The 13841-nt window shown below is 40.1% G+C and overlaps 1 protein-coding gene across 3 annotated transcripts in view; it reads left to right on the top strand.

Moving 5' to 3' along the window:
* Positions 1–13841, top strand: part of LOC134505234 (uncharacterized) — a 100858-nt gene that overhangs the window by 4769 nt on the left and 82248 nt on the right. For all 3 annotated transcript variants that reach the window (XM_063314846.1, XM_063314848.1, XM_063314847.1), the window contains exons 3-9: positions 728–834; positions 1409–1773; positions 3354–3457; positions 4404–4522; positions 5962–6147; positions 6878–7086; positions 7958–8049. In XM_063314846.1, coding sequence (XP_063170916.1) covers positions 728–834; positions 1409–1773; positions 3354–3457; positions 4404–4522; positions 5962–6147; positions 6878–7086; positions 7958–8049 — 1182 coding nt within the window. The remainder of the gene's footprint in view (positions 1–727; positions 835–1408; positions 1774–3353; positions 3458–4403; positions 4523–5961; positions 6148–6877; positions 7087–7957; positions 8050–13841) is intronic.

Here is a 13841-nt window from a genome sequence, read left to right as displayed (position 1 = left end):
CCAAGGAGACTGACTCATCTGTTGAGTATCCGCTCCATTGTGCACTCCATTTAATTTGGGGGTACCCAACCAGTGATCCCGAAGTCTCAGCAAATTGTGTAATTTGCATCATTTGCATGATGACATCACAGTGCATATGTCATTACTCAATCCCCTGCAGATAGCTATGACTAGGTGCAGCCCTGCCAAAAGATCCACCAGAGGTGCCCGGGGATGGGTGGGTAGGGGGAGTCAGAAAAGTCAAGATGGTAGCTCTATCTGTACAATCAAAGACTCTCCTTTTTACATGCCTTGTGATGCACATAAAAATGGGCAGGTCTGTAATTTTATGGTCCCAGCTGCCATGTTGACTTACTGTCTCTCCCTTGTTCCCTTGCCTTGACCCCTGTTCTGATGATTCCAGCATGCTAGTATATAGTAAAGGATGCTTTGGGTCAGCACAATGTCCAGTATGAGTCATGATGGCATCAGGGGCATCTCAACATTATTGCACAAATGACACAAATTACGTTCTACGTGTAATGTGGTCATTATAGATGCAATGTCATTTTCCCCCCTTGGCCTCTCTCCACCTGGTGCCCTTTGGATCTAAACTCTGAGAATAATAATCAGGGTGTCTGGGAATTATGGCACAACCCACCCAGAAAGTAAGAGGTAGAGGAAAGGCTGCTCTACCAACCTGGGTCCCCTCTGATTTCCTTTTACATTCCTTTGCATTACCTTTCAGGGTGCCAGAAAAGATCAGCTAAAGAATGGATACAAAGCAACTGGAAGAGGTTTCAAAATTATGCTTCCTATAATGACTTGATGCAGACCTGGAGTGGTTTTGATGGGGTGAGGGGTTTTTCTTTCCCTTTACTGGCCTTTGATTAGGAGTTCCAACTAATCCAAAGTGTTGCACTATGGTAGCAGTAAATAAATGCTGTAAGTTTTTTGTCCTAGGGAAAACAACCTCAGGCACACTTGGGTCTTTTTAAAAGAAACAGTGAGCATTCTGCACAGCTTGGAAGTGTATGGAAACAAATAAAATTAATCAGAAAAAAGAATGCTGATTTGTATCTTGCATTTCAGCCTAATGGGCAACTCCATGGAGCTAAGTAGTAGTCCTGTTCCTTAAAGTTCCTGGCACACATTGGAGTTGTGGAGTCCTCTCTGAGCCTTGTTGTTTTCTTGCAGACGTTTCATTGCCAGAGTAGGCAACATCTTCAGTGCGAAGAGGGAGTGGGCCTTGCTCTCGATTGGTAACACACTGGAGTTGTTTTATCATTACAATAATTATTTTTGCTTTTCTGCCTATAGGTCACTCAAGGCAGCCAACTAGTATCTTGTTCTTTAGCTATTTCTGCTTAACCAATGAGTTTCCTTGAGAGTGCACAGATTTCACTCTGTTCTCTTCATCTCTTTCTAGTTTGCCACTCTTGATGTCCTTACAGCTTCCCAGCTGGCCCAACTGACTGTCACTCATGGGGTCCTCTCCAACATCACCCTAATGGAACTTGTTGCCCAAGCCCTCAACAGTCAGAGTGTCCTCTATATAGAGGCCTTCCTGGATACGTTGTCCACATTGCCACTTGATCTCTCACTTGACCACAAAGCTGTGTATCTTGCCCTGGAGACCATTCTGGCCAAGGTTAACAAGAGCTTCCCTGATCTCTGCTCATCCTCCTTGAAAGACCTGTTGCAGATCAAACTTGTGCACCTGCTGCCCTTTGCTGATGCTAGGATAATGATGCTCTTTCCAACTCAGATAGGCTGTATGGACTTCCACAACATGTAAGTTTGCTCAGGTTTGGAATGAGGCGGGGGGTATGAAAAAAGTCAAGATGGTGGCTGTGACTGCACAACTGAAGCTCATCCCTTTTTTATGTTCATTACATGTGCAACACATATAAAAATGAGGTGTGGCTTTGATTGCATGGTCATGGCTGTAATCTTGACTTTTTCTGGCCCCCTCTGAAGATGCCTCTGAGCAGTGTTTAGCACAACCAAAAGCAGCTCCAAGATTGGACTATATCATTGCATATGGTTTAGATTAAATTTATTGTTTTAAAATTGGATCTTTATGATATTAGAAAAAGCAGCATAATTTTGAAATTGGAATAGTGTGGTATTCTTTATTATTTTCCCCTTTGTTTATTTTCCCCCTTTGTTTGCTTGTTACTTTTTGCAACAATTATAATCTATAATGTAATGCTTTTCAAGAAATTAAATTGTAATTTCTTGAAAAGCATTACATTATGTATTACAAATGGATAATAACAAATATGTACATAAACCATATAACTACATAATATTATACAGAAAACTATATACTTCTGAAGAACACCGCACACACACACAAACACAAATACTGTATAATGGAACTATATGCTTAAAAGAAATAAAAACCTAATTATTTTTTAAATGAAAAAAACAAACCCAACAACATGCAATAATACCACAATTAGAAAAGAATCAAATAAGATCTTGACAGCCACCATACCTGGCTGCTTCGGAAAACCTTTGGGAATTGATTATATAGTAGGTGATCAATGTTACTGATTCTGCAGTAGTCAATATTAGGTCTGTTTTTCTTGGGATGTCAGTGGCTAGGAAGTTGACTGTTATTGGGTGTTTGCATTTGGTTATATTTTTTTTCTTTAAATCTTTCTATTTTACTCCTGTATCATTTGTAAGCTGCACAGAGTATATAAATTGCATTAATAAAACATATTAAAATAACCTTGGGGTGCCTTGAGGTACTAGAGATGCAGCACTTCAGATTTTATTCTGCAAAGAAGCTTCTGAGTCTGCAGGGACACAGATGCAATCACTGTCCACAACTCTACAAAGCACCTGCATCTATTCCCCAGATCACACAGCTGCCCTCTGCAGCTATCATAGGACCCTCAGGAAAGACATGGCTGTTTTCAAAAGCTGCAGATAGGGTTGCCATTTGTGCCCCACACCTTCCAAAGCATCTTTTCAGAACTGAATCAGAAACACTACATTAACACATTCATGATTTTTAATGGTAATATAACTCTCATCTAAATGTTATGTTCTATGCTGAGTTTCAGGTGGTGTTAAATATGAATTTCTGAATGAATTTCTACTGAATTTCATGGAAATATACTGCTAGTTTGTCTATTAGTTTCTGGTAATGTTAGTAACATATGGTAAAGAGAAAAGAATTGAGAGGTTAATGGGAGATCATAGAAAAGTAGATCGGTCATATTTGTGCTGATCTTGAATACTGATTAGAGAAGAGCACAGCAGAGTAAAACATCTGGGTCTGCAAAATATGGGATTACAGTACTCCATTGCTTTGATGTGCAATGTGCAAATATTCATTTTCTTTGCTTCTTTTGCAGCTACAAAGGTCTAAATTCTGTATATTATAAACTAGATCCAGTGACCCAGCTTGCTGTCTTTCATAATCGTTTGAATTTCCTTGAAGGGCAGCTTGCAAAGGAAGGTGATTGTTTCTGGCAAACTGTATTTTTCTTGCTGTATTTTTTCTTCTGAACAATGCAAAAAATATGTTGGGAAATTATTTTTTGGTAGTGTCCACGAACATGAGGTTGCTCAGCTCTAACCAGCATCAAAGCTTAATGCTGTCCTGAAAGCTGCACAGTATTTATTTATCAGTTGTACGTTTCACCTTTTGTGACAGGAGCTCAAGGCAATATTCATAATGCTCCCTCCTCCTGTTTTTCCCAACAACCTTGTGAAGTAGGTTGGGCTGAGAGAAAGTCACTGGCTTAAAGTCAACCAGTGAGCTTCCTTGGCTGTGTGCGAACTCGAACTCAGGTCTCCCTACTCCTAGTCCAACACCTTCCCCTCTATCCCACCCTGGCTTCTCAAGATGCAGTCCAGGACCCAATCCACTGGAAAAGTCTTTCACATGGGCTTCATTAAAATAACATGATGTATGTATGTGTTTGTTTATTTGATTGATTGATTCTATTTTGGCATCACCCAACTCCAAAACAACTGCATAAAATCTTCCTGATGGTCTTGCAGGACAGCTTTACAATGGAATGCCTTCTTTTTCTGGACAAAAATGTCTCATCATTTTGCATATGTGACATTTACTTTGTAAGGGCTAACATTGACTATCTCCCATACCATCTCCCAAGTAACTTTTCACAGAAATTTGGAATAAATAAAACATAGCTGGAGCCAAACATTCCACACATATGAAAGTCAACCTTTTGTGTCCTTGCTTTGGATGTATAGATATTATTCTGGGATTAGGGAGTGAATTGTAACAATAGGGAAAGCATTAGATAAGGGTGACAGGGGAAACATGAGACTGAAGGAACAGAAGCACAAATAGAGAAGGACTGGCACACTAGGGAATATCGGTCAAACTCTGATTTCTAGCTAATTAAACTTTCCTGTTTGTGCACATTTTGCAGGAGTTGCATGCACATTCACAGCCTCAAACAGTAGAGATTGGCTGCATGAAAACTTTGGTCTTTCCAGTCGCTTGGCTGATTACAGCAACTTTGTCCACCTGAATCCATCTTTTAATGGAGTAAGTGCTATTTCTTTCCCCCACGTATTTAAAGTGCTTAAGGCAGCTCACATGAGCTGTCCCCACTTATCACTGTGACCCACAGGATGGTCAAAGACAGGAATGTGATATCATGTGATAGATGCAAGTTGCACAATTCATATAATTTGTACAATGACTTCATGATGCAGGTGACATCACTGTGGCTTGAATCGGATGCCTATGTCTCTTATGCTCACAATTACCTTGGGAGAGAAAGACTAAAGCGTTAGTCCTGCCCAGGGGCATCCACAAGGTGGATCAAAAAAGTTAAGATGGTGGCTTTGCGCCCTTTTTTACATGCTTTGTGTGAGCTTGCTGCAGCTCCCTTCTTGATTTTTTTTAACCTCTCCTTTCAGATGTCCCTAGTCCTACCATTTCTAAATTTATATATCAGTGTGGCTACTGGTAAATGGTTGGGATGTGCCAGCCAGCCAAGACTGGATTCAAATTGCCTTTTAGTTTGGAAGGTTGATCAGAGTCAAATCTATTTTACAGGTAGTCCTCAACATGACCACAATAGGGACCGGAAAATTCATCGTTAAGAAGTGTGGTCATTAAGTATGGCGTTATGTGACAATGACTTGTGACCTTCCCTGCTAGCTTCCCCATTGACTTTTCTTGTCAGAAGACAGCTGGGAACGTTGCAAATGGCGATCACGTGACCACAGGATGCTGCAACTGTCATAAATGCAAGGACCAGTCATAAGTTGCTTTTTTCACTGCTGTCGTAACTTCGAACGGTCTCTAAACAAATGGTCATATGTCAAGGACTACCTGTAATTATTGATTTCAACTCACAGATTCAGTTCAAAGGGTGAATTTGTTCAAATTGTCTTTGGATCAAAGCTTTGCAGATGTTGCTAAACTATAATCCTAAAATCCTTCTCCACGTTGGTTGAGGTTGCTGGAAATTACGATTTGGTAACATTTGAATGGGTCATATGCTTAGGAACATACTGTATGTCTCCAGGCTTCTAACATTTATAAAGAAATTCCCGAAAGTCTCATTACCAGGTTTATTAAAAGAAAACTAGGTTAGGTTACAGGCTCTTGGAAGCTAGATATGTCTGTACTTAACAGCTTTTCATTTTTCATTTTCATTTTAATGTACACTTTGGTGTATAGTGAAATGACAATAAAAGTTTATCTTATCTCTTAACAGTGAGTAAGGCAGGCCACAGATCCTCCTTGGCACCTTTAATCTTTTTGCTAACTCTCTTGATTTACTGGGGATCTGGCTTTCCTTTTCGGAACTATAGACAGGATGTCCATCTGTTCATTCCCAAGCTCAGGGAATTTTATTACATTATGCCTCATATGAGGATACAAGGAAAGTAGTTCTCACTGTTATTTTATTATTGTCTGTTCATCCAACAAATATTACAGCGAGGTGTTGTCATTATTATTATTATTTGTAGTTTGAAGTGCTGGATTTGCTGACAGCAACCCAGGTTGGAACACTGGTGGCCTTGTCTGGCATTCTGACTGATAGCACGAGAGTGAGTGCAGAGATGGAGGCAGCCGGCGTGATGGACCTTTTCCAAAGTCGAAATGTATCTGAGCTCCAGACTTTCCTCCTCAAAATCAGTGCACTTGCAGAACAGGTGAGAGAAGCTTACTTGATGGATTAAGTTGAGCAAACCAAAAATCACTGCTGTGGCTAAGGTTTTGATTTTAGTTTTTTGAAATACATTGGTTGGATGACGTACTGCACATCTGAATTTCTAAAGATTAAACAGGCTTTGAAATGGTGGGAACCAATGGTTGTTCATTGGTTGCACTGATACTCCTCCTCATAAGAGATTGCAAAAAATAAATATAAAATCGGTAGAACTGAGAGGTATGGTCTGACCTAGAGTCACTGAGCCTAGAGGCTGAATTGGGTTTGAAGGGCTGACACTTGGCCATTATCCCACAATCTAGAAGGTTTTAAGACAGAACCAAGCATGTTTTTGCCCTCTATGGTCCTCTTTCAAAGCTTCTGCCACCAATGAATTCAGGCTTCTGACAAGAGAAAACAGAAGCCTCTGAGAAGATAAAGTGAAAGCAGTGATGTAAAAAAAAAAAACCTAACCTAGCTGGCTGCATTCACACAGCTGAGGAATACTAAGCAATGTTAAAATGGATCAAGCTTTGCAGGTTGTGCAAATGCAGCTTTAGGTTTAGCTGACCTGGCTGAAATATGTTGTGTGAACTCAACCACATTGTAGTTGGAGCCTTCTAAAAGAAACTACAAAAGCATTTATTTCATGGACAACGTGAATCTCTGTATCTTGAAAATATAAGCAAGTTTCCCTTGGGGTTAACTTGTGTTTGTCCACTATCTGTCTGCAGAATAACTTAGTGGAAATAACCAACATGAAAGTTCGAGCCATCATGCTAAAGGGAATTTTCCAAATCCTAAAACCACATTTTTTCTTCATGAGGACAACGGATTTGGAGCTTTGGTTCAGTAGGGTTCTGACATTGTACCTGCCCTCCATCACTGCTCAGGAGTTGACGATTCTTCCTTCCCTGTCCAACTGCACCCACTTGTATGTTATGTAAGTAAAATTTCCAAGGGTTATTATTTTATGTAGGCTTAGTGAAGGAAGGCAGAGAGAAAGGAAGGAAAAATTTGGGAGGGAAATCTTACAGAAGGAAGTTAGTATTAATTAGGAACATCTTTATCATTGCACATTTTACAGCTCATTACTTTGGGCTGGTGCAGTGGGAGGGGAAAAGAAATCTTTAAACGTGTATTTGTTGCTCCTAGAAATTAGCCTTTATTGGAGCTGTACAGAGCTTTGCCATTCTGAATTGAGTTGATGAATAATTTGATTAAATATTTCATCAAATATATTAATTGAATCAAACAGATACAGTGGTTCAGTTCCTCAAGTCAAGCTGAACCAATTCAGTTCAGAAAATAAAAAGATATGCTACACATGGATTTTTATTTTTAAAAAAATTGAATCAGAAAATTGAATCAGATCAACCCAGTTTAACAATTTCATTTTCCAAAGTGAATTGGAATCCTATCAATGAATTGATCTGATTTTCAGAATTGAAATTGGAATGTACTCACATCCCTAGAATTTATGTTCTTAATATAGAAATTAATTTTCATGCATTTTCCCCAAGACGGAACCTTCCAGATTTAACTCTAGTTATTTCTAGCCAACATAGCTGGGGATTTATACTTCCAAATGTCTGGCAAAAATCAGGTTAGAGAGAGTAGTAGAAAGAAATGACAAGAAATGACTATGGAAAAGATACCTTATTGCCTCCAAGAAAGGAGGTTCTTCCTTAGTGTGGGAGTGTTTTAAGAGATTCCTCCCAGGTATAAGCCTCTGAAACAAGAGAAGTTAGTGCTGCATATGATCACTGGAAGAGAGGAAGGAATTCCAGTACTACTACTTTGATTTCTTGTAGTGTGAAAGGATTGGATTATGTCTTTGACCTAATGTTGCTGGAGACCAAAACTGAAGTGGCCCAATGGATCACAAAAACTCTTCAGAAAATAGGTGAGCTGTTCCGGTTGTGTTAATTCATGAGCAATGTGGAGGCTCCCTTGACTATAGGAGCAACCTCAGCAGTTATTAGGGAACATAATTTTCAATTCTGCTCAAAATATTCCTTTGCAGTGTTACAGGGAAAGCTGCAGCCCAATGTGGGGGGTGGGGAGTATGTAATCCAGCCTTTCAATTTTGCAGTGGCCACTCACACACATAAAATTGATGTACAATGTGTTTTGAGACTAATTTAACGTACAGGGAGAAAATAATACAAGAGCTCATCTTCTGAGAAGACATAAGTTTAGAAATGTTAGATATTATTATCTAATTTTTAAAAGATAATATAGAACAATGTGGAAATGAACCAAACAGATTTATGTCAACATGGGAGAAACTGGCAAAGACCAACAGAAATAGAGCAACTGTTCCATTTGCAATAAAATATACCACATTATTATACATTTGTGTATTGTGGAACAGAAGACCACATTTTGGGGCTCTTTAACTGCTTGGGAAGTCTCTCAGTCTCTCTCTGTGTATTTATGTGCGCGGATGTAGATGCAGTTCTTTCCAACTTTTTGAAGTCTGTTGCTACTTTCATTTAATTCCAGACTGCCATACAAGAGAAGACTGGTTATCCCTCAGTTTCCAGCGATTCAAATCCATGATTACCCTCACAGAGTTGATGGCGATTGATCCCAACTTCAGTGGGGTAACATCAGCTGTGACAATTTTGCTCCCCAGACCATTGTGCCCTGATCCAATTTTTTTCCTAATGAGCACAGAAACTCTATTCACAAGGGCTGGGTTTGCACAGCAGGCTAGGATGGAGTGAGATCCTTTGTGGTTCAGAGTGTCACTGGTTTATTTGTTCGGAAGAGCAGATAAGAAGAATGCAAGACCAGAATCTCTTTATTTTGATTCTTGATGAGATGAGAATACAAGTGTCCAAAAACCAAATAAATAAAATAACCAACAGAATTGTACTAAGTTGCATCCAAAAGCATGCTCTTCTGTTGCTGAGCAGAACTCAGCAGTTGTGCTGCATAAACACAGATTTAGCATGTTGTGTGAACTCAGCCTTCTATTAATAACATCAGTGTGAGGAAGCACATATTCAAGGCTCATGCTTTTCCTATGTCAACGTTCAGTCATTTATGGTGCATCCAGAAAAAAGTTTTTCAGTGCTGGCCTGGTAATGGTATCCCATTTTATTCCTCACAAACTGGGAGAGGCAGCTAGGTAGAAGATCCCTTGCCTATGGAGGTACTACCATTTGGCAAAGTGAGGCAGCTACCTCAGGAGCACTGTATGTCCAGGTGTTGGCATCAGGCTCCTCAGTCAGTATCCTCAAGGTGAGCTCTTCTTCCTTATTGCTGTCCTGTGTATCTATCTTGCATAATCCCCATCTTCTTAGCCATTGCATGGAGCATCCTTAAGAAAGACCTCTGGGTGAGTGAGCAGGGGAGAGAGGCAACCAGTCTGGCTACATACTAACAGCCATCACTAGCACATGGGAGGCACATTGATCTACTAATGCTATATTGCAGAGAGGCAACCAGCAAGAGTTGTGGGGGCAGGAGATTTTGGAGGCAGGGCTGGGTATGCTTTGGGGCTGCCACATGCCTCCTAAGCCAGCCTATTGTCTTCATTTGCAATGGAGGAGGCACAGCCCCCTTGCTATTACTGCAATAGGATGCAGTATTTTTTTTCAGAAATACATCTCCCACAGGTCCTTGCCATTCACCACAATGACTGAGTTAATGGAATTGTCATTCAAAAAATCTGGAGAACATCAGTGCTTCCAAGTAACATCTTCAGTTAGATTATTCTTATTATGTAAGAGGAATCCTGTTGGATTAGATCAAACTCAAAGCACATCTAGTCCAGTGTCTTGACTTCCTACAATTCCCCTCTGTGGAAGTGTAGGACTATATATGCCACATAGGTTGTCCTGGATCTTCTAAAATCTAACGTGGTGAGAAGTTGTCTCCAATTGCTAAGATCAAGTGCCAGCTGTATAGCCTCTGAGTGGAGACTACACATAGTGCCATCTTGCTTTTTGACTCTACCTGCAAAATGTCTTGGTCCAGCAAATGTAGGTTATTCAGTGAACTCCAGGGCATTTGAGTTCTTTTCAATCCAAGTATGACATAGTGCTGATTTGCTAGGTACGATAGAAAGCAGATGGGAAAACTTTCCACCCACATTGTCCATTGTTTCTCTGTTTTAGATAGCCTACCTGGAGGAACTCTCAGTTGTTCAACTTGCTCAGCTGACAGTGACAGAAGAAGTGCTGAGCTCCATTGACAAGGTGGTGATTGTCTTTCAAAGACTGGGTCATTTCCCAAGCCTCAATGCCTTAGCAGCGTATTGGGATGAGTTCAACATTGCCTTTGAAAAGGTACAGCTTCCTTCAGGAAACAGCTTAATTTGCTGGAATAATTGATGTAGGTTTTAAAAACTGTTTTAGATCAATGAGTTCCATACTTTCTGATTCCCACTTGGAATGGGCTAGCAACCTAATCCCTTTTCAGTGTCCATATGATTTTAATGACCCAAAGTTGGATAGTTGACAATATCTGTTGCAAATAATGGCAGCATCTTTCTGCCCTGATGGATCCTCATGCTCAAAGGAATATTGCTCAATCATTTGGGGGACTGGACCTAGGGTGATGCCACAATCATATACATGCTTCAGTGTGCACCCATTTAGACTCAAATCAGACATGATTTGATCAATTGTGGTATTACAGCATTGATTTCAGGGAAATTTAATAGTCATGAATCATCTCTAAGCAACATTGGGTCTTGTAATTCTCAAAAGCCAGAGAACTTTCGTTCCTAAAGTTTGCAAAGCAACCACATATACCACATGCTCACAGACATCTGCAATTCCCCAGGCTGAAAAGAAAAGAACTTCCATATTGGCCCATGTTGGTCAGGTGCTGCAAGAACAGCTCATGGTCAAACGCTCAATCCCTAGCTTCCAAAACACTCAAGTCATCTGGTTATGAAGATTCTGCATTAACTAACAGTAATTTGGACAGATTGCTTTCATGGCTATAATTCATCTTTTTTTTTTAATCTAACCCTAACCCTAACCATTATCAAATGTGGCCATGAAGTCCCTGTATTGTACAGGGACCTGACTGTAAGCATTTTATCCTTCTTGACAACAGGTGTCCCCAAATTCTAGCACTCAAAGATAGGGTTTCTTTGTGGATGAAAGATGCAAAGCACAAATATTCAAAGCAATTTGAAGCAGTTCAGCAGACCTACACAGCATTTTCCCACACCATAAGTGGAAAGAGGTGGGTGGGCAGGTGAAGAGGGAAACAAGCCTGTTTCCAAGATTTTAACCTCTTCTGATGTTCTGTACCCCAGCTAGACAACATACTTGTCCATTCTTCACCTTTCCTATCCTTTTCAATAAGTACAATAATAACTTTTATCAGGCTAATCGAAGACACACAGAGTCTCGGAATTCGAGACACAGAAGGCCCAGGTCTTTGTTTCAGGTAAGATCTTCCACTTTGTGGAAAAAAGCCCATCTTAAACTACTGAATTAACAGCATCTACAGTAGCTTAATTATAGTGGGTGACTACATTAACAGCTTCAGTGTGAGAAACAGTGTGGTTCTTGATTTTTCAAGGATGTAACAGCAGATATGTGATGCAACATGGTAACTTGAACAATGGTAGTTGCAAATAATAGTGAAGGCATTGGTGGTCTAGTTTTCAATACACTTCTTCCAAAGTGCCAAATAGGACCTGTGTAGCAGAATCTTTGATATCTTTATGCACCTTACACTTTCAGGAAATTCAGGAAATCCTACTAAAACATCCCATAATGACCTCTGAAAATGATAGCATTCTCTGACCAAGAATTTGTAATTAACTTACTACTCAGAAAGCTTACTCAACTAGGCGAATGGAATGAATAAACAATGGTCAGCCACTAGAACACAGTGCTGGTGGCCTTAAAAACCTTCAGAACATCCTCAGCATTAAAAAAAAAATTACATCTGATCCTGTAGAATTTTGGAATGTGTGAGAGGAAAGACTGTAGGTCAGAAATCTTGAATATGCAGTTATGTGAGGGAAAAACTCCCTGTAGTAGCAGGATTGAGGGTGTAGGGTGAAAGACTGAAACTCTCAAACCTCCTCTCCAAAAGCCCTGTGTTCGTGTGCCTTTGAGTCAGTGTTGACTCCTGGCAACTGCCTGGACAAATCCCTGCAGTTTTCTTGGCAAGGTTTCAGAAGTGGTTTGCTTGGCCGCCTCCTTCCCAGGGCTGAGAGACTGGCCCAAGGTCACCCACTGGTTTTGTTTCTAAGACAGGACTAGGAGTCATAGTATCCTGGTTTCTAGCCTGATTCCTTAACCACCACAGCAAACTGGCTCTCCCAGTTTGGTGTAGTGGTTTTGAGGTCGCAAACCACTGAAGATCTCAAACCTCCTCTCCAAGAAGCCCTCTAGATCTACTGTATACACCCTAGTTCTACCTCCTGTCATGATGTAACAGCTTGGTACTTATCACTGCCACCATAGAATGTCTCAGCTGACATTTTCCCCCTACAAATGCCATTATTACACATGAAGCACCACCTCCTAGTCCTGTAAAGCTGTGGCTCATGGTTAGAAGAAGAATCAACCCTTCTTCCCCCTTCCCTTTGGAAGACAGACCACTTTCACAAGAGAAATGCAATCACACTTTTATTTGGGGGGAAAAAGGAAAAAAAGAAAATGGAAAAATCCCTTTGCAGCTTTAAGTGCAAAATATTCAGTGTCAAAGAATATGAAAATATAGAGCTGTACAAATCATTGATCATGACTTCAAATCCTGTCCCATAGAAAAATATAAAGAACAGTAGAGGAGAGAAGACTGTGGGCAGACCACAAGATGATGCTTGTCTGCTCCTGGTTTAGAGGTAGCTCTGCAACTCTGCTGTAAAGTTTCTAAGCTGCATAAAATGCACTTAACTTGTACATAGAAAATAAATACCAGAGCAAAATATTAGATTTAGTGTAAGCACACACAACAGAAGCTACAAATTCAACACAAGTTTTTGGCTAAACTTTATCTACTGTACATCCATTGAAATAAGCAGATTCCAGAAGCAACAGTTCTCTGCAGGCTTTCTTGGATTTTTTTTTTTTTACAATTTCATATGCACACACACACCACACCACTTTTTATCTTTAGCATTCCAATTAAAAAAAATTATTACTGTGGTACTGGTGCTCATCTTCCAGTCATTACTACAGAGGGACAAAGAAGCTAACTTAGAGGATCAGTAAAGCATGCTGAAGAATAAATAAGAGATGGTGCGGCAGTGGTGGGGGTGATTATGTTCCATGGATAATAGATTTCTTATCCTATGATTTGAAGTTAAGTGAAGATGCTCCTCAGATGCTGGGTCAGATTTCTGAGATCTTTCAAGATTTGATAGGTGTAATGATAAAGAAAAGCTTTTCTCCTTATCCAAACAAGGAACCTGATTCAAAGGCAGAAGTAGGACCTTCATTGTTACTTCTTCCTTTTCTACAAGCCATCTCACTCAAAGTCATAATGGGCTTTCATCCCTCTTTTAGCCTACTTTTGTCAGCATTCTCAACATTTCAATGGAAGTGAAAACATTCCTGCTCACCAAGACTATCGAAAGGTTGCATATGGAATTTCCAACTTTCATGGATCTTGATTATCAACTCTGGTTTGAAAAGAGGCTTGTGATAGTGCTGCCAAGTGTAACAGCTGCTATTCTTCAACAAATACCCATCCATATTTCCTGCGAGGCCT

Source organism: Candoia aspera, chromosome 14 (genome assembly GCF_035149785.1).
Source record: "Candoia aspera isolate rCanAsp1 chromosome 14, rCanAsp1.hap2, whole genome shotgun sequence".
NCBI lineage: Eukaryota > Metazoa > Chordata > Lepidosauria > Squamata > Boidae > Candoia > Candoia aspera.
This window is presented reverse-complemented; position numbering and strand designations above follow the sequence as displayed.